Raw genomic sequence first — 20,644 nt, 5'->3', positions numbered from 1 at the left:
CATGCAGTTATCAGTGCAACAGAGAAGTGTTAAAGGGGATGAAAATTTCACACCTTCTACTGCCCAGAAATACAGATGGATAAGTTCAAAATCATCACTGTGACTCCAAGTGTGACAACATTGACTGAAAATTAAAATGCATAAATATAGGAACTTAGATTATTGGCAAGAAAATTGCAAATATTGCAGCTGCATGCAGTTATCACAGCAACACAGATGTTAAAGGGGATGACAATTTCACACCCTGTACTGCCTAGAGTTCAAAATCATCACTGACTCCAAGTGACAACGATGACTAAATTAAAATGTGTAATAATAGGAACTTTGATTATTGGCAAAAAAATTGGAAATATGGCAGCAGCATGCAGTTATCACAGCGGCACAGATGTTAAAGGGGATGAAAATTTTACACCTTGTACTGCCCAGAAATACAGATGCATGAATTCAAAATCATCACTGTGACTCCAAGTGACAATGTTGACTAAATTAAAATTATAATGATAGGAAATTCGATTATTGGCAAAAAAATTGCAAATATGGCAGCAGCATGCAGTTATCACAGTGGCACAGATGGCTATACACAGGCGTTTTCAATGCGCATTGAGAAATTTCCTTCATGTGTGCTAGATGAGTCAACGACCCCTTTCGAGTGTGCTTGAAATCTCGAGAGCGATTGAGGAAATAGCTTGAGATCAAGTAGGCTCGAGCTCAATTCCATTTGAAAGTTGCCGTGTGACAACCTCGATCTGCATTGAGTTGAATGCAGATCGAGTTCAGTGAGGATCGAAAGTGTTTGTGTGACACGTGTATGCATATAGTAGTGGTATAGTTGGCAATAAAGCATTTAAAAAATAATGTCATGATTATTGCACAAAGATTCGAGTGATACCACTCATATAATGAAAAGTTAAAATCAAGAAAAAATACAGGCAATACTATTTCATACCCACCAAAAAAAAATGCAGGAAGTCTTGCCCCCTCTACACAAGAAAGTGAGAAGTCCCCGCACCAGCTGGTCATGCACAGGATGAATGAGCTAATTATTCATCCTGTGGAGCACAGGATAAATGACTAACTCATTCATCTTGGATATAACCAGCTATCGTCTGAAAGACCGCCAGCTGCATATATCTCGCTCCACAATCTTTTTGGAACTGTTCTCATTTTTGCCACAAGAAAAGAGCCGAAATGGTCTGATTCATCCGGATTATTTTTTAGAATGTCACCAAGTTTGTCGATTTGGTCGTCGTATCTATCCTTTTTGCTTTTTTTTTTGTGGGGCTCAATGCAGCTGGGTGCTTCAGGTAGAAGCTCAACTCCTGCACTCATTGCTGGAGTTGAGCTTGGTCCAGGGCTTAAAATCGACACAAAATTTTCCCCGCTATACATATCAGCAAAAATATGCTGAGCATTTTGGGACGGTTCAGGGTCATTCTCTGCCACGTCCTCGGCCCCTACATTGAGGGGTAGGGGCTCCACGTTACCTGAGGTTCTGCAGTGATGTAAAAGATGAGTCTACACTCCCCTTGCAAACAGGTAAATGATGCCTTAGCAAGTTTAAATGCACTTCAATACCATGGACAGTCTGTTTGATTTATTTCAGATAGTAAACACAAATAGAATTCGTTTGGTACAATTTTTAGCATTGGCAGACTGCAAATACCATTGGTATATTTTTGTGCTGTTAAAGTGAAATAAATCTGCTGAAATCATGAGAAAACGACTTACGGCCTGCCGAGCATTGTGTCCCACAGGAAGCGCAACCGCTCAAAGTATGGCCAGGCAGTATCGTCTTCTTGGACGTCGTCCACTCCAGATCCACTCTTCCTTGCTCGGACGCGTGCTTTAAAAACATGCCGGAAGGTGTCCCGCAGGTTTTTCCATCTTCCCTTTACTTCGGGAACTGCGAAGGCATAAAGAGGACATGTCGTTTAAACCCGCCACAAGAAAAAAGAGTGTACCGTATTTCTGTGAATAGTATAATTCTAATTCTGCATGCATGCTTTCCTTGTCAGGCAGATCTGCTACGCGGCAGCGCGCATTCTCTAGCGAACGATGACGATCGCTCGACGACAGCTAATAAATAAGCACTTTCCCTTCGTAAACATCCAGTCCGCGTACGGAAGCAGTTAGCAGTCGATGCAAACAACTCAATGAAATTGTTTACAAAACTGCTCACCTGGTGCACCTACGGTGTCTGCTACTCGGCGCCAAGCCGCGTCAGAATGGCCCCGATGTTTGTAGTATGTGTGCTGCAGGCTCGCACTCTACGGCGTCAATAAGGCGCTCATTGCAGTTTTGTTTAGCCATCGTTGTGCGAAGCGCGAATACGCGGCGATCGCAATGCTATACTTCAAAGCAAAAAAAAAAAAAAAAAAAAAAAACACGCGAAATGACCGGCAGTGACGTATGCTGAGCGTTCATGCTATTGGCTGATCGCGGATGCATTTCAGGGCGAACGAGCTAAATTTTCTATTTCGGCATATCCGAGCGACGAGCCAAGCGACGCATACATTTCTGTTCGCGCACGACGCGTGTTGCCGTCGCGTTCGCGTAAGTTTTCGCGTACATGCGATTGAGCCTTCATCCGATCTACTCGTACTAGCTCTGCGATTAATGCGTCGTCAGAGTTAATCCTATGATTCTTTTACAATGGCAGGATAGGATTCACAATAAAGCAGTTTCATAAGTAGGCGATTCACGACAGTGTTGGTGAGTTCCAAAGCGTCGACCGCCGCGGCTTCGAAGCGAAACAATTTAGGCCTAGTGACGACTAGCGATGCATGGGCACGCACGGCGCCGTCGTTCGCCGCGCTCGCGCGCCCCACCCCCGCGGTAATGTGTAACGTATTACCTCAGCCTGCTCACGGCATCCCGTGATGCAAGTGTTACAAACTCGTGTACTTTCATTACAGCTAAGGCCGCGCATTTTTTGACGTTCTGCTCAGCAACAAGCCGTTTAAATGATACTGCAGGCCGGACAAGCCTTCAGTACGCAGTCGCTGCGCGGTCGGCCATAATCGAAGACATCGGGCGGCACAGTAGACACCGCATATTCTATACATCGATCTTTGAACGTGACTAGTGGGCAAATGAATAACTTCGTGAAGCAGACCCGCTCATACGTTTCGCGCACTCGGGCGCCGACGAGTAGCCTCCTCAACAGACGCCGTCATAACCTCGGCTAACGACGCAAATAGAGGTCTCCAAGCTCTTTTTGCGATAACCACGGTTAGTGGTGTAACCATGGTTTGGTCCGCCGTGTAGCATGGGCTAACTACGGTTTCACGTAACCGCGGTTACGCTGCGCGAACTGGCAAACTCCTCAGGCGTGTGCGAGCGAGGACGGTTGACCCGAGTAGGCCAGCGAGCCAGCGCGCTGCAACCTGACGTTCGCCGAAGCGACGTATTTCTGGACGGAGATTTGAACTTGCTTGTATTCTTTATTTTTTTATGACTCCATTCGGCGCACGAGTTGAGAGGGAAAATTGGAAGGGTCATTTTTAATCGCCGATATCTCTGGTGTTGCAGAAGCTAGATCGAAAATTTTTGTGGGAGAATGATGGGTGGTTCAATATCATCAGTGTTATGGCGTTGTTTACCCTTCTTAGTGATCCATTTCTGTGGACCTTTAAGGATGATAATTAAAAGAGGTAACTGAATTAAATTGTATGAACTGAATCCTTACTTTATTTAAAAATTTGCTCATTGGCTTCTGAAATCTCCCACAATATGTAAGTGAAAATTTCGATGGTTGCTATGAACACAAAATGGTTCCGCATTTACTTCCGGTCTAGATGCACAAATTGTGCGTAAGCCTAAATGTGAGAAAACACGCTATGTGCACAAATTTGTTTCCAGCCGCTGTCGTCTGCTGCGAAGTACTATCTTCCTGAAAATCTTGACTGCCGTGTTGTCTTATGGCCTGTTCACAGGCTAGCAGGGCAGCGCCGCTTGACTGTGTATGTCTCATCTGACAGTCCCGTCGAGAGTAAGTGAGAAAATTACAGGCGTTATTCATTCTTAGCTGATCTGCCGCTCGTCACCGAAGTTTTCACGCCGAACAGCCGCTTCCCAACGCTTTCGACCCTTCGCGGCCGCTAGACACTTGTGGAAATGTATGCTACTTATGCACAAAACCACGCGGTATCTCAGTGCGTGGTTCGTTCGGCCCGTCGACTACTCACTTCATCAATGCGTTCATCATAGCCTGAGCTATTACCTAAAGCTTTGCTGAATTTCCGTAATGTACTGCGCCCATCTTGTATTGTGTAAAGTGCAATAATGTCGCACCAAAACTTGGGCACCTCGCATTTCGCGTCAATCGAAACACGGCAATAGTTGCCGAGGTCGAATGGCGCTCCTTGCTCTTTGCGTCCATCACAACTGAGCTATCCACCATGACGGGACCATCGGTAAGCGTAATTGCAACCAGAACTTGCATACTGCCATTGCTCCAAGCAGTCCCGAGGCAGCAGTCAAGAACTCAAAGCGAGAAACATAAATAAGAGCAGACACAGGCGCCAAAGCCGAATGCGCGCTGCCCAACCGGCGCGATGCGGCGCTCTCCGTGCGGATAGCGCATCCGTATTTCGGCGCGATCTTCGTTTCCGTAGCATTCCTCAAACTTTATCTCTAGGTATTTTGTGAGCATGCGCGGCGAGTTAATTAGTGCGAGGGGTGAGGCATGGCGGGTTAAATATCTGGAATAAAAAGAAATCTAATGTACCATCAATATGGTGACAAGAGAATGTGATGTAGGCTCTGCGTCTGTAGCTGTCGGTCCACAGATCGTACGTCAGGGCGCCGAACCTCGAGCCCTGAGTCACTATCTTCACCTTTCTATTCATGGCAAGTAAACGTTATCGAGGGCTGACTTCGACAAGTTTGTTCGGTCGGGGAGGTCTTGCGGTTCTTTGATCGCTTTATATTTTTTGAAGTCCTATAACAACCAGAATTAAAGTCACTCTTTGTTCGCAACTAGAGTTGCAAAAAAATGAAACGGTGCAGTAATTGGCCACAACCTCCTATGATAAGCTCCATAAAACCCCGGCCCTCAGTCACCAGCGGCTGCGGAACAACTGACCACGGCGGCGGTCAGACCTGTGACGTAGCAGGGGGTGCTAAGAAAGCCTGGCTCCGCTGGACAGGCCGCCATTGGAAACTGACCCCGGCAACGTTTAATGCTAGAACCCTAGCTAGTGAAGCTAGTTTAGCAGTGCTGTTAGAGGAACTAGAGGGCAAGAAATGGGATGTCATAGGGCTGAGTGAGGTTAGGAGGCCGAATGAGGCATATACTGTACTGAAGGATGGGCATGTACTGTGTTATCGAGGTTTACCAGAGAGAGGCGACAACTAGGTGTAGGTTTCCTTGTCAATAAGTATATAGCGGGTAATATAGATGAATTCTATAGTATTATTGAGAGGGTTGCAGGCATCGTAATTATAGGCTTAATAAGCGGTATAAACTGAAGGTTGTACAGGCCTATGCACCTACATGTAGTTATGATGACCAGGCAGTTGAAAGCTTCTATGAAGATGTAGTAAAGATGTAGTAAAAGTAAAGACGCAGTATACTGTACTAATAGGCGACTTCAATGCCAAGGTAGGGAAAAACAGGCAGGAGACAAGGCAGTAGGTGACTATGGCATTGGTTCTAGGAATAGCAGGGGGGAGTTACTAGTTGAGTTTGCAGAGCGCAATAACTTACGAATCATGAATACCTTCTTCAGCAAACGGAAGAACCGGAAATGGACATGGAAAAGTCCTAACGGAGAGACTAAAAATGAAATCGACTTCATAATGTGTTCAACCCCCGCCATTGTGCAGGATGTAGAGGTAATCGGGAAAGTTCGATGTAGTGACCACAGGATGGTGAGGTCCCGAATTAGCCTAAATCTGAAGAAGGAACGCAATAGATTAGTAAGAAAGAAACCCATCAACGAATTAGCGGTGAGGGGGAGGGCAGAAGAGTTCAGGATCTCGCTACAGAATAGGTATTCAGCTCTAACTGAGGATGGCGACATTACCCTAGAAGCAAGGAACAATAATTTCAGAGATATCATTACTGAGTGCGCGGTAGAAGTAGGCGGTAGGATAGTTAGAGAGGATACCGGTAAGTTGTCTAAGGAGACTAAAGATTTGATTAAGAAACGGCAGAGTATGAAAGCTTCCAATCCAACAGACCAGATCGAATTGGCCGAGATATCAAAGCTAATCAATAAGCGCAAGGTGGCCGATATAAGGAAGTATAACATGGAGAAAATTGAGCATGCTGTAAAGGACGGGGGAAGTCTTAAAGCGGTGAAGAAGAAATTGGGCATAGGCAAAAACCAGATGTATGCGATAAGGGACAAGGCGGGCAACGTCATCACTAATATGGACAAGATAGTCAAAGTAGCCCAGGAGTTCTATACATATCTCTACAGTAGCCAAAGTAGTCAGGACTGTAATGAGATTGGCGGTAGGGAAAAACAGTCAGACGTTCCACCAGTGACGAAGGACGAGGTCAAAAAAGCACTAGAAACTATGAAAAGGGGGAAATCAGCTGGAGAGGATCAGATAACTACAGATTTGCTGAAGGACGGGGGGGGATATCGTGCTAGAAAAACTGGCCACCCTGTATACGCAGTGCCTGGTGTCATCGACGGTACCGGAAGCATGGAAGAATGCAAACATTATCCTCATTCACAAGAAAGGGGATTCTAAGGACCTTACAAATTACAGACCAATCAGCTTACTGTCTGTTACGTATAAGGTATTTACTAAGGCAATCACTAATAGAATCAGGACAACCTTAGACTGCAATCAAGCAAAGGATCAAGCAGGGTTTCGGAAACGGTACTCTACTATCGATCATATCCATATCATCAATTAGGTGATAGAAAAATGCTCGGAATATAACCAGCCCTTATACATAGCATTCATTGACTACGAAAAAGCATTTGACTCAGTTGAAACCTCGGCGGTGATGCAGGCATTGCGAAATCAGGGGGTAAACGAGCCGTACGTGAAAGTGCTGGAAGATATATATAGTGGCTGCACAGCAACCATAGTTCTACATAAAGAAAGCAACAAAATTCCCATAAAGAAAGGTGTTAGGCAAGGAGACACAATCTCCCCAGTACTATTCACAGCTTGTTTAGAGGAAGTATTCAGAGACTTGGAATGGGAGCAGTTAGGGATAAGGGTAGATGGAGAATACCTCAGTAATCTGCGATTTGCTGATGACATTGCCTTGCTAAGCAACTCGGGGGATGAACTGCAAATAATGATTGATGACCTAGACAGAAAAAGTAGAAAGGTAGGCTTGAAAATCAATATGCAGAAGACTAAGGTAATGTTCAACAGCCTCGGGAAGGAACAGCAGTTTACATTAGGCAGCGAAATACTGGAAGTAGTAGGCGAATATGTCTACTTAGGACAGGTCGTAGCCGCAGATCCGGACCATGAAAAGGAATTGACAAGAAGAATAAAATTGGGATGGAGCTCATTTTGCAAGCACTCACAGATTATGTCTCACAGCTCACAGATGTCTCACAGCACTCACAGATGTCTGTCGCTGAACAAATTCATAACATATGGGCCTGCAGCAACTCATTCGATCTTCACAAACACAGAGTGCAAGACATACCCCTCTCTGTTAACAATTTCCGTCGGAGAATAGTACACCTGGATATTTTTCTGCTAACTCACTCATGTGCTTTGATTGAAGTAAAATAAATAGAATCTCCATTAGTACTTCTTTCAGCAGGTACCCCCCACGCCAATTGCTCAGAAATAAGCTTCTCTAATTCATGCAACAGAAGCTCGCCATGATGTTCAATGTCTTCTATTTTCTGAACTGCTTCATGTTTCAGATTTCTAATGTCCTGAGGCGTCATCATCTTCCCCGTATGACTGAAAAAAAACTTCCTTGATGTCTTTAAGATTTGAATTGAATGAAATGCGATATTCAAGTGCATTTTTTACAAGTTAGAGCAAAGCTTTTCATGTACCACTTGAAAAGCTCAGAGCCTGTTTGGTGTTTATGAACCTCTTCTATGTCTGTGATTTCGTGGAATGGGTTTGGAGAAGGCCGAAGTACAAGTTTTACTTTTATCTGGCTGCCTATTGCATGGTAATGTTGGTTTGATCAGATTCAATTTCCATTTGTGATCGCTTGTCTTGCATGACAACAGATGAAAGTAATGCAAATGTATGGAAAGTTTTCACTTTCACCTCTACCATAGTTAAATGGTTTTTATCAGACTTTATAATACACATTTGTGGAATCTTTTGTTGTTCTACTCCTGAAAGCTAGCCCTGATTTATTTGTACATCTTAAATGTGGTACCTATACAGTGGTTTCCATCTCCCGATTCATTTTGGCACGGTGGAAGACTTTTCTCTTTCTCTTTGGATATAAACAACTGGAGTTCTGCTCTCCAAACCTACATTTTGATTTGATGGCAGGACCGATTCACAACAGAAAAGGCTGACCTTCCCCGTCCTTGGCTAAACCAAATCTACAGTTCCCGAATTCCGACTTGATTCAGCTGCTGCCATGCCATCCTGTTCATTAGAAAGCATAGGTTGCAATTGCTGCACATCACCAGAGTGGTTAGTTGTTCTACTACTGCACAGCATATAGGTACTTATGCTGGGACAGGATGAAGCACATTTGCACCTCGAAGTACAAAACCACATACTGAGTGCAATCCGGTTGCCTTTTCAGTTTCGTACTCAGCTGGTTCGGCCTCTGTATTACTACCCAGGATTGTAGCAATATGTTTTATGGCCATTTGTTTATTGCCTCTAATGTCCACCAAAGGGCTGGTGGTTGCATTTTCACGGCTGTCCCCTGAGGAACAATACTATGAATGGCCAACAGGTGTTTCCTCCCCCCTGTACTCTGTTCCCTGGGCTGTTTGAGGAACAGTAAAGGGCCTGTCACACTAGCGCGACACGACACCGACGCAGACCCGACAACGACACCGACAGTCGGCCAACTCGTCGGCCGACCGTGTCTGCGGCCGACCAAGCTGTCACACTAGGCCGACGACGACACCAACACGACCGAAAACCAAATGTCTTCCCAGTGTGACAGGCTTTGAGGCCGGGGACACCGACAAAACCTGTCTGCCGGCTGTCGGTGGCCGAGTCTTCGTGAGATCGGCCGCTGAGCGAAAATATGCCGAAGACAAGATCCAGTTCCATGTCTAGCCAGCGGAGAATACATTTTGAATGTGTTGCGGCACTCATAAAACACTAAATTATCGTGACAGCCGCATTGACATCGCGTCAACATTGCTCCGCTCTCCATGCCTACCTTGCGTGAGGCCTGCGAAAGCGTGCACTTGATCACAACACTTCGGGTGTGCGATGTCGGCGGCTCTATTTTCAACGCAGACGGAGGCGGAGCTGATCTCCCTTGTAGAAGAACGCCGTATAATTTGGGATATCAGAGATAAACATTATCACCGCCGGGAGCTCAAAGAAGTGGCATATATATGCTGAGATATGCTAGGCGCTGGGAGGCCAATACACAGGTATGTACGAAAACTTTGCGCTGAGACCCGGCGTTCATTTCGGGTGCGGTATCTGATGCTGTGATGTCTGTTTTTTATTTTTTCCTCTACCCACACCCTATAATTTTAGCACTGCTTGTCTAGTTGCTGTGGCGTCGTGACGAGCCGACCGTCAATTGCATTAATTATGTCTGGGCGCCGTGCGTACGAGAAGCCAAACACAAGTCGCCAACTTTATCGCTGTCTCCCAATACCCACTGCGCATTTTCTTACTTTTCAGTTGCCCAAGTGCGCTCGCGCTTCGCAAATTTGCGGACCCAGTTTATGCGCGAAAGGCGGAAAATCAAAGCCCGCTCCGGTGCCAGCCCGGACGACATATATGAACCGAGGTGGGCACACTACAATAGGTTGCTCTTTTTATCAAGCTCCTGTACCTCGCAGCCCAGTATGTCAACGTTGGACACGCAGGAAGAGGAGGAGGTATGTTGTATTCATCCCTTGCTAGCCGGGGCCATGCAAGCGTCATTTATAAATGTAGTTTGTCTGGTCCATTCATTGAAAGCTGCAGTTTATGTTTATAACCTTCAGCTAATTTTTCAGGTATCTATGAAAATCCCATATCACTGAAGCTGATTTTTGTGAAGCAGATAATGAAATCTGGCTTGCTTTTTTGAAAAGAAGAAAAAAATGATAATCTTTTCTTCTGTCAAACTGCCCTGAAAAAAGTAGTAGTGGTCGACACAGACTATGTGAACTCAGATTTTCTCTGGGCCACAATACACTTTTTATACGCTGATATAGTTTTGCCCCTTCAAAGCAGTATTTTTTTATGCGTGGCTCTAACTGTAACCATTTTTTTAGAGACTAAGCTTCCCTATGGATTTTAACCGTGAACTATTTCCAGACAGTGGACTTGATGCAAATATACAGCGGTTATTTAACATGTCACATAAATATAGCCACCAAACATAACATTGACATCCTCAACGAAATATTTCCATTGAGTTTTGAGAGCCGTACACCAGTGCAAAATCCCGTATGATGACTGTTTTGTGGTTTCTTGCTTTTCTGTGCCGTGTTGCCATGTTGACTGGCGTTACCATTTATTTGTCATATGGCATGAACAGTTGCTTTTTCTGCTGCTTTGCTATATTTTAACATTGGCAAAAAGACGTGTGAAAGCCGCAAGGCCAGTAACACAAAGAGCTGGTGTTGACGAAGTCCAGGGACGTACAGTCCGAGCGTGAGAGGAACTTCGTTGTCTTCTGCTTGTCTTCCTTGTCTTCATCAGACTGGCATAAATATTAGCGCTTTAAACTGTACGTCGTTATTTCAAAAGTAATGAATAGCACAATACCATAGTTGCAGCTCCCCGCCACTGTGCATTAAAACAGATATTAGTCATAAACATTTTTTTCTTAACCTTTTTTTTTTCATAATTACTTCACGCTGAAAATACTGAAATGGACAATAGTTTTTCTCACTGCTGTCGACATTCAATGAGACAAGATTACTTGAATCCGTATACACAGATGACATTCTTTATGGACCATTTAGCTTGAGAACCAAAGTGTAGAACCAAAGGACACCAGGTGGCAATATAAATGAAGCACAACTGCTTTGCCTGATGTCACTTTACCTGTGGTGTCAAAAACTGTGTAGGTAATTTATGGAACTGTAGTGGTAATTTATGGAAGATTTGCAAAACATTCAGTTGAATAACAAAATGTTTATTATTTAATGTTATTTCTCAAAACAAGTGTCAAAACATGTATTGCTTAATATGAGCAGAAGCTTATTCAACATATTGATAGTTGCTTATGGCATTATGCCATATAACATTCATCATATGATAAGCAGTCAGCATATGCATTGACAGCCTGCACTGGTGTTTCCACCTGTGTTCAGTGGCACAGAAGTTTTTCAATTTCTTTTATTCGTGCTGTGTAGCTGTTCAAAGCCCTTGCACTGTGCTTTGCATTTTCATGTCTCATTGAAGCTAGCAGAAAGTATCACTTTGTTTATTGCAATTATGGCTTGCACACTTCTTATTCACAAACGAGCAAGTTAATGGGCGTATCCAACAACAGGTTTGTACCTTGCATTATGATGTAGCTAACTTTATTAATGAAGGAAATACTCTGGATGCCTTTAGGTTGGTCACACAGATAATATACAGTAGGGCCTTCATCACAAAGCATTAACAAAAGACACAAAAGGACTGATATGCATGAGTTATTCGAAGGAAACAAGCAAAAGAAATTGGTCGCCAAAAACAAAAAAGAGCGCATAATGCCCCCGAATGCACGCTTTGCGATGCCAAAAAGGCCGACCTAACTCATATCTTACACATGTGCCCTAAGCTCCAATCCAAAGCCGAATGGCTATTATCTAACCCACTACAATGGGAGGCTGCGGTGACCAGCTCCGAACCTGTGGTAGAACTGCGGGCGGTGAGCTGGGCTTTGGAAGTCGCCGAAAGACACGGTCTGACGGCCACATCACGAAGCCAACGGAAAGAAGCCCATTGATCATTTGACAAATGTCTTTCTTTTTTTTTCTCGCTCTCTTTACGGAAATAGTTTTCACCACCATCCACCTATGAGCCTAGTATAATTTAGGCCTGCACATTTTGATTTCTATACTTCTGATATAAATTAACCCCATTTTTCTTTCCTTTCCATGTTGTCAGTAAAGGTGTTTGCTTTATCACCAATAATTTCGAAGTGCAATTGGTTGACATGTTCTTTTCTTACATACTGCATTAATACAGAAACTGATAACATCCATCCCAACATTCATCTTGTAGCTCATTGTCTGAACAGGTTGCATTATTGCACATCATTTTTTCCTGGCATCATTTAGTTTTCCAAAACCGTGTCCGCAGTATTCACCGCAATATTTCAACGAGTGGCTATGACCTTTTGCTCATAAGCCAAAGAGTGCAGAATTAAGTTCTGGTCTTAGCTGCTGCATGTTGATGAAGGCAACACATGAATTGCCCGCGTACTGTGCAAAGCCAGTACAGTGTAGGCCCAGGTAGTCAAAGTTATTTAGAAGCTGTAAACTACACTATTTCTCATACTCTGTGTGCAGTTTTGGGTTTTGAGAAATACTGTACGGGATAAAATAATGACTAAATCTTAGCAGAAGTGTGGTTTCAGTTGTGGTCTCATACCTTAAATAAGAGACACAGTGAAAAACAGTTCAGCCTGTGTTGCTTTGTCTCAAGCTTTTGTGTCCTTTATTTCAGGATATTGAACGCCAGTGTGACATCTGGAATTCTGAAGATTTTGTTCCGGAAGCCAGTCACGATGTGGAAGATTCGCCACCAATGTGTGCTGAGTCGTCGGCTGTGACCGCATCAAGACCTGCAGAAAAGAGGAAGGCCTATGATGAAGAAAAAGAGCAGAGAAAAGTTCTGCTGACGTCGGCGGTTGAAACTTTGCAGAGGAGTCAGCAACGTCTCGCAGCTGCCGATGAGTGCGATGCATTTGGCAGCATGATTGCCCATGCTGTGCGGCAAATACCGGCAGGACCAGAGCGCCAATTGGCAATGTTAAATGCCCATCAGGCTATTGTTAAAGTAAACCTATCGAAGCATACTACAGCAGTGGAGTACCTTGATGTAATTGACATGCAAGATTAAATGCATCTTTCTACTTACCTGGAGACAAATCTCCATTGCCAGCTGACTTGGCCTTCATTGCAGAAGTAGTGCTTAAACTGTTCTCTGACTTCTCGAGCACTTCTGCTGGAGTTCCCACCAATCTTTGGCAGGGGCTGCATGGCACCACAAGGGCCGGCTTGATCTCGCCACGTTCCTTGGCGGATATGACCTGCATGTGAGCAAGCAATATGCAGCAGCAGCATGAAGCATGTGTTTTAGCACATGAACACAACAATACCTTGTCATGGCTAAGATCCTTCCACATCCAATTCTTTTGTAAGAGCTGACAGTGCATGATTTATTTTGAGGTATCCAGCTTAAAAATATCCTTACAATACCTCATAACTGAACCATGTACTTTCCTGTTTAAGTTGAAGATTACAAATCAGCATCCACCAGTAAAAAAAATTGTGGCACTGCTGAAAACTAAAAAACACCGGTTTCTGGCATGTTCGTGCTAGCCTATGACTTACTCTTGACATAAAGCTTCCCATTTCCCTTCCCTTCAGAGTACAGAGAGTGGCTAGCAAGCATTCAAAAAGCAAGAAGTCAGGGAAGGGGGGGGGGGGGGGTTCCAGAGGTTACACCCTGCTGGCTGCCGAAACACTTGCTAGCATCTCCAGTTATAAGTCAGATTCTCCCCCAGGCCTGTTTTCTGACCGCAAGGACTAGTTCCCAGACAATACTCCCACATTCATTCTGGAATAGTAGTAAGAGAGCTGCTAGATGAATTCAGTAGGTACAAAAAGTTTGGCACATGAAAGAGTTACCACCAGTACACAGTGTGCGTTGTTGTCTAGCCTTCTTTGTTTTGGAAACTGCATGTGACTGGCCAGTATATTAGCCCAAGTATTTTTACGTTTTCCTACGTCATGCACTAATGCTGAGCGAGTACTCTCAAAATTCATGCTTTCAATACAAAGATGCACGACAGTCTGTTTAGGTATGCTTGTGTCTATTACACACAAGCATATTGTGTCTCCAATAGCAGTTACTCCAAAGTCAGCAAATTGTCTTTGTTATGTAAAGCTGCATGCTTTGAGAATTATTTTTCACCAATAATTGCCATGTTTTACAGTTTTGCGCCATGAAACTAGTTTAAAACCACTGATTTCAAGAAAGCATATAAATTTTGAAAAATATCCAACAAATTTTCGAAAAACTTCAGAAAGTATATGGCATACACATAATCGCTATTGAAAAGCACTGAACCCAGCTTATCCTGTTATAAGGTGGTGTAGTGGCGCGTCGAAGAGAGAAGTATTCTGCATTTTGAATGAAAGCGTCACCCTCCTATCTTTATCCATGTTATATGATGGGCAGAAATGTACATTGTTCCTGTTGTAGGAAAACTTCTACCAGGCAAAATGGACAGAAAGGTTGTGCGGTTGTGCCTCATAACTATGGGCAGGCCAGTCTGCAAAAATTGAATAGTGAAGGGGAAAATGTTCAGGAAAAGGACAGCAACTTTGTGATTAAGATCCCTGGACCGCCCGGTGCTTATCCTCGTAGCCAATGGCTGAATTTCACCATTGCACTTGCAAAACAATAAAGTGCTCCCTTTGATGACATCTGGCCCTGTGCATGCTCCAGCAATCAGTACTCCAAGCAGATGGCTGCGTTAAGTCAGGTCATCAGCGATCTGTATGTTTATGCAGCCTAGGAGTGCAAAACTTTAAGGCAGACATTTTAAAATATTCACAGCACTAAAAGAAAAACTAAGGGTCAAAACATCGGTGTTGTTTCAAGACAGACAGACCAAGGTTTCTGCAAATATTACAAGAACGAAGAAACTGGCATCTTGCGTGTAAGGACATCTTCAACATCAAGGCTCTCAGGTGGCGTATACAGCTGCCTAGATGTCCTCTTCGACCGCAGGAAATTGTGCAAGGCTACAGTTGCTAGCACAAGCTGCATGGCCTTGATAGGCTTATGCCTCATTGGCGCGCGATATATCTGCCAGCAGCTGGCAAGAATGCGCGAAGGCATTCTCGGAGGTGCGTCTGGCACGAGGTAGCCTGTAATGAATAGGTTCGAGCATGAGGACAAATGGAAAACAAATGAGCCCTCATAGCTTCTTTATGCGTTCGTGACTGAGCAGTAAATGCTCTCGTAAAGTGCATAACATTCCAGGGCAATGCTGAAAGCATGGTTTAACTGCACTATAAGACAGTCTGAATGAAAGAAAATGAGCTATAATGCAAACTAAGTAAGTTGCAACACCACTGTGCCTAAACTGCATCCAAAAACTGGGAAATCAGCTACCTGAGGGTAAATTCAGTTAATGTGCAACCTGCTCCCTGGCCCTCATCATCCTCAGCTCAAGACACACAGCTCCCACCACCAAAAAGCTTGTTGCCATGAAACTAATAATTTTTTTACACTAATTTCAGACGTAACTGCAAAGGCTGTAAAAAAACGAACAGTTGAAAACAGTGAAACAATTTTTTATTAATATTACGTAGACCATACCTGTAGTTAAATATCATTTTGCCTTGCTGCAGCTCAGCAACAGGATAAGGCCGCATAAGGTACGGCTTCAGGCCAAATCCTTCATCCCCCACTATTACATAGGGTGCAGTGCTGTTTGAGTTGGGCAGGTGATCTGGAGGTGGAAGGCATGTTGGGTCTGACTCGATTCGCAACCGCAGCTTTCCTTCGGTCCAGACCCCACTGTCATTTAGGCGTCCGTTTTTGCCAACATCAACAAATATGAAGTTGAGGTCAGCATCCACAAGTGCCATGAGAACTATACTAAATGTTCCCTTGTAGTTTCTATAGGCAGCTCCACTTCTGGCGGGTGGAGCGACAACAACATGCTTCCCGTCGAGCGCCCCCAAGCAGTGTGGAAATTGCCACATTTCTTCAAACCCTTTCGCAATTGCTTGCCATTCTTCATGACTCTCAGGTGTCTGTAAAAAAAAGTGCAATATTGTTAGATACTGTGCTCAACTATATTAGTACCGGTGCACAATTTCAGTGTAAAAATACTGTGCTGTAAGTCTCCATGATAACTTTTTTCAGTGTACTAGTTCATAGATAATATATGCACACATTTTGTTACTGCTAATCAAGGAACCTTAGCAAAATATGTATGCTTATATGAGCTTTTCTAGTGACGCACATATTTTTGTGCGGCAGTTTTGACCAGACTTGTACACCTGTGGACCGGGTCCAACATTACCTAAACTACAGGCAACACATTAAACTATTGATATGCATCATTGATCACATGTGAACTGCAGAAAATGGCAGTGACAGATACACACCTTCAGCACCTTTGGCTTCAAAACTTTGTGCACTGCTTTGCACACTTCAAACACTATTCCTGCAATAGTGTTGTGGGCTACATAAAAGGCGAACTGGAGCGACATTTCGCTGTTTCCTGAAAAAGAAAATGTGGGCATTAGTGTACTCTGGTCACCTGCATTTCCTCTAGCGATAAGATATGTGGATTTTTATACGTGGCATGTACAAAAAAAAATCCTGAAAGTCAGCTTGAAACCCACACCTGATAATGATTAAATATAAACTGCCCTTGCAGAAAAGTAGCATGCAATGCCTGCACTGTAGACATTAGGTGTGAATACTGGCCGGTAGACGGTGATATATATGTCTGCTCGTCGGCGGCACGTACCGCGCCAGCGTTTGTTTTGTTTATGTAATCGGAACTCGTATTTCCCGAGTGAGGTCCGGTGACGTGCTCCGTAGACGGTTGAGTGCTCGCCGAGCGCCAATGCGCTTATAAACAGTCATTTTCATCTCTGCCTTCATTTGCTTGAAGACATCGCAACCGCACACAAGAAATGCAGCAAGCGATATGCTGAAATCATATATTCGACTAAACTAAGAGTTTAGTTAAAAAGACGGAAAAGGCAACAAACTTCGCCGCCCACGCAGCATGAAGCTGTGCTGCTTTTACAGTGTGTCCGATGCCAAAAAATGTACTTGAGGCGCCATGCACGCTCACCTGTTGCAACCCAGGTAGCACAAAGTGGGCTATGAAGGGTGGGCCCCGGTGGGCTCAATGTGGGTGCTGCAAGAGGGGCCGACGTAGGCCCGAAGCGGGCTGTGGACAAAGCCCCAATTGGCCCCACTAGGGGCCGATGCAAGCAGCCCTTGCGGGGCTGCCCACATTTTTCCGGCATTGTTAAAAGGGCACATCCCGCCAACTCCCCGCGATGGTCCTACTTTGGACCGATTTGGACAGCCGCTTTGGAGGAACATTTTTTTTTTATTTCAGTTAGCCCCTCAGAAAATGACATAGGACCAATGCGGGTTCTATAGCGCTAGCCACACTTGGGCTTGCCCACATTATTCTCATAGGGGTCCGACGTAGGAAATTGATGGAAAGCCCTAGTCTAAGTTTTCCCAATCAATATTTAGGCACATAATTAAGTAATTACTTTATACATGTCTGCACTTTCTAAACAGCCACAATATTAATTTTTACAATAATTCATAACATTCATCTAGCCGAAATGACTTCATGTACATCTAGTTCAGGCTATGGAGACGTGTGTTCTGAACAGTAATATTGTACTGCGAGTTGCAGGCTGTCCAAAGCAACCACATAAGAGGCAACAGTTAGCAATCAGTTTGTTTTAGTATATGTAGCGCAATTTGCACGAGCGCGAGAACTAAAGCCATGTAAATTTCTAATCGACTAAACATGGCCACAACTGTTATACAAATCATCTATAACAGTAATTTAGGGCAACATCTAATGCAAATAAAAGTTGGAAACAATGATTACGCAATTGCACGCACGCCTTCTAGCCCCATTACGGCCGATGTGGGACCTACAGCGGTTTTGTGTGGGCAGCCCCAATTGGGCTGGGTGTTGGTTTTGAACCTAAAGCCCACCTGCTATTGCACGTGCCTTCAAATTCCCCACAAGGGACCAATTTTGGTATCATGCGGGCCCTCCCACCTTCCAGCCCCATTACGGCCCATGTGGGATATAAAGCAGTTTTATGTGGGCAGCCCCAATTGGGCTGGACGTTGTTTTTGAACCTAGAGCCCACCTGCTGTTGCACGGGCCTTCAAAGCCCCCACAAAGGACCGATTTTGGTACCATGCGGGCACGCCCGCCTTCCAGCCCCATTACAGCCTATGTGGGACCTAAAGCGGTTTAGCTAAGGCTGCCTCATTTGGGCCTCACGAGGGCTTGCCCAAATTGAGCCCTTATTCATATTTCACCTGCCCTCAAGTAACCTACAAGGGGCCGATTTGGGCAGCATGTGGGTATGTGCGTTTTCTTGCCCCACTACGGCCTATGTTGGTCCCACAAAGATTTAATGGGGGCGGCCTCACTTCGGATCTATGAGGGCTTTCCCATAAAAAGCCCACATTTAGGTTGGATTGCCCTCAAATATCCGGCAAGGGACCCTTGTGGTCTGGATGCAAGAATGTGCTCTGCATTAGCCCAAGAAACGCCGCTATGGGACCCATGCAGGAGGAGCAGGGGCAAGCCCAAATGGGGCTTGCCCACATTTGCCCCATCGAGGACCGATGCAGGTTTTATGATGGTTGCCCCAGCCCCACTTGCCTACATCGGACCTACTGGGGCCCCACATTCTGTGCTACCTGGGAAGGTACCGGAGAGTGATCTCGAGCCTCTCTCCAGCCTGGATCGCTTTACGAAAAGGTGTATCCTGCTTCGTGATAAGCGGCGAAACTGCACTCAGCAGGGACTCAAACGTAGCCGTGTCCATTCTTATCCAACGGCGGTAGTTTTCGCCATCTTCGAGGGCTAGCTCCCGCATAAGGTTCTCGTATGCGCCCTGTTGCTTCCTGCGCTGTAGCCATGGCGACACCCAGGAAGTACGCGGCTTCTTTGCCGGTGGCTCGTCGAGTAGCTCTAGAACTACTAAAGCTGCGGTAGAAGCAGCCGTCGCCGATTCAATGGCTTCCATATTCGCGGAGAGCGGAGTGGCCGGTGCCGAGCAGCGCAATGACAAAGTGAGAAAGAAAATCTCGGAACTAACACTGCAGTGCGCCCCGCTCGTGATATTGCGAGAATAGCGAGAACGAGAGGGCGTCAAGTCGGCGAGAGGTTTTCGAGGGCTGTCTGGCTAGTGTGACATGGGAGTTTGCAGACCGTCGGCCGACAGCCGTCTTGCGAACGACACGAGGAGGACGCCGACAATCGGCCGACTGTTTCCGTCGGCGCAGTGTGACATAGACGCAGACATCAGGAAGACGCTCTGTTGGCAGACCAAATCGGCCTCGTGTCGCGCTAGTGTGACAGGCCCTTATGAGGCTGTTTCAAATTGTGGGCAGGACTTTTGTGCGCATTCTGCTCACCCAGTCACCACCATGTGCAGGTACACATTTGTAAAGTTTTTTTTTCAGCTGCTTGCTGAGAGCATTCCCTTCCCTCACCACATCTGTCTCATCACTTCTTGTTAATGCACAGTGCCCTACTGTGCTTGCACAATAGTCCTGGTTTTTTGAAGCATTCGACACTCACACTCGGAATGTCGCTGTGTTCGCAATGTGCTACTGCCTTTCACAACACGCAGATTCATGTTTATTTTCTGGCATACCATGATAATTGCACTGTTTTTTGGTTCATCCACCTTGTAGCCAGTAGCTGTACTCTGGGCAAGACTCTTAAAAGTCATTACTTCAGAAGGCACAGTGCAGAAGCTGTTATGCTGTACCCACACGCCATCAAATAGAACAGCACGTGCACAGCTTATTTTCATTGATGGTGGCTGCCTACCACCTCCACGGCATGGCGTGGCACATGGCTCACTACTTGCCGCCAATGAAAGACTACTGACCCCAATCACATATCGTTACCTATGACACTGTTTTTGCTGCTACCACCACTCGCGTTGCCCACGTTATGGTGGGGCTTGGCGCTGTAATAGCCACATTGTGCGGGTTTCCAAGTGGAGGAAAATTGGCCTCACCTAACCTGTGTGCCGCCAGGGAATTGGCTTGATTTCTATGCTGACGGTGCAGCACTTCGTATTCCTGCTGTTCTTGTTTTCGTCTACGCATCGGGTTCTTGTCGCTCTTTGCCAATTTGCTGACAGCGTGAATAGCGTCTGTCAGTATACTCAGGCACCTGCATTTGTACAAAGTGCATTAAATATCTTGCAGTTCGCACCATGTGGCCGTTGAGCACTGATGGTTTAGTAAATGTATCCAGCATTATCAGATCTCGTCATGGGAGAACATACCTCGGGAAAATCACGATTGCTCCCTAAGGCTCAGTCAGAAAACTGATCAAACTGTGAGCTCACTCAACCTTAAATTCACACGCAATCAGGCTCACTAAATTCATGAACTCAAACTCATTTACACTCACAACTCACTCAGATTCACTCTGTGTTTCGATTCGGCCAGTTAACCGTAATTGTGGCTCACTACTGATATCAACTCGCGAATCATCTATGCTCCCTCATTCATTTCGACTTGCAACTCATTTGGGCATGCTCATCTCAACTCA

General features: G+C 45.1%; 1 protein-coding gene across 1 annotated transcript; it reads left to right on the top strand.

Annotated features, from left to right (window-relative positions):
- The first annotated feature begins 9,566 nt into the window (after positions 1–9,566).
- On the top strand, positions 9,567–13,204 carry LOC146180728 (uncharacterized). The gene is made up of 2 exons (XM_084576119.1): positions 9,567–9,989; positions 12,763–13,204. Exons 1-2 carry the CDS (start codon positions 9,834–9,836, stop codon positions 13,156–13,158), a joined length of 552 nt encoding a protein of 183 aa, XP_084432245.1. The 5' UTR covers positions 9,567–9,833; the 3' UTR covers positions 13,159–13,204.
- Positions 13,205–20,644: the final 7,440 nt, after the last annotated feature.

Source organism: Amblyomma maculatum, chromosome 8 (genome assembly GCF_055883805.1).
Source record: "Amblyomma maculatum isolate TAMU_Amacu chromosome 8, ASM5588380v1, whole genome shotgun sequence".
NCBI lineage: Eukaryota > Metazoa > Arthropoda > Arachnida > Ixodida > Ixodidae > Amblyomma > Amblyomma maculatum.
Note: the sequence above shows the minus strand (reverse complement) of the source record. Positions and strands in the feature narration are given on the sequence as shown.

What these genes read in the sequence shown, in the direction of transcription:
- LOC146180728 (XM_084576119.1), top strand. Translation starts at nt 9,834, where the DNA reads ATGCGCGAAAGGCGGAAAATCAAAGCCCGCTCCGGTGCCAGCCCGGAC. An exon ending in ACACGCAGGAAGAGGAGGAG is followed by an intron (nt 9,990 to 12,762) that starts GTATGTTGTATT and finishes CCTTTATTTCAG; the next exon opens with GATATTGAACGCCAGTGTGA.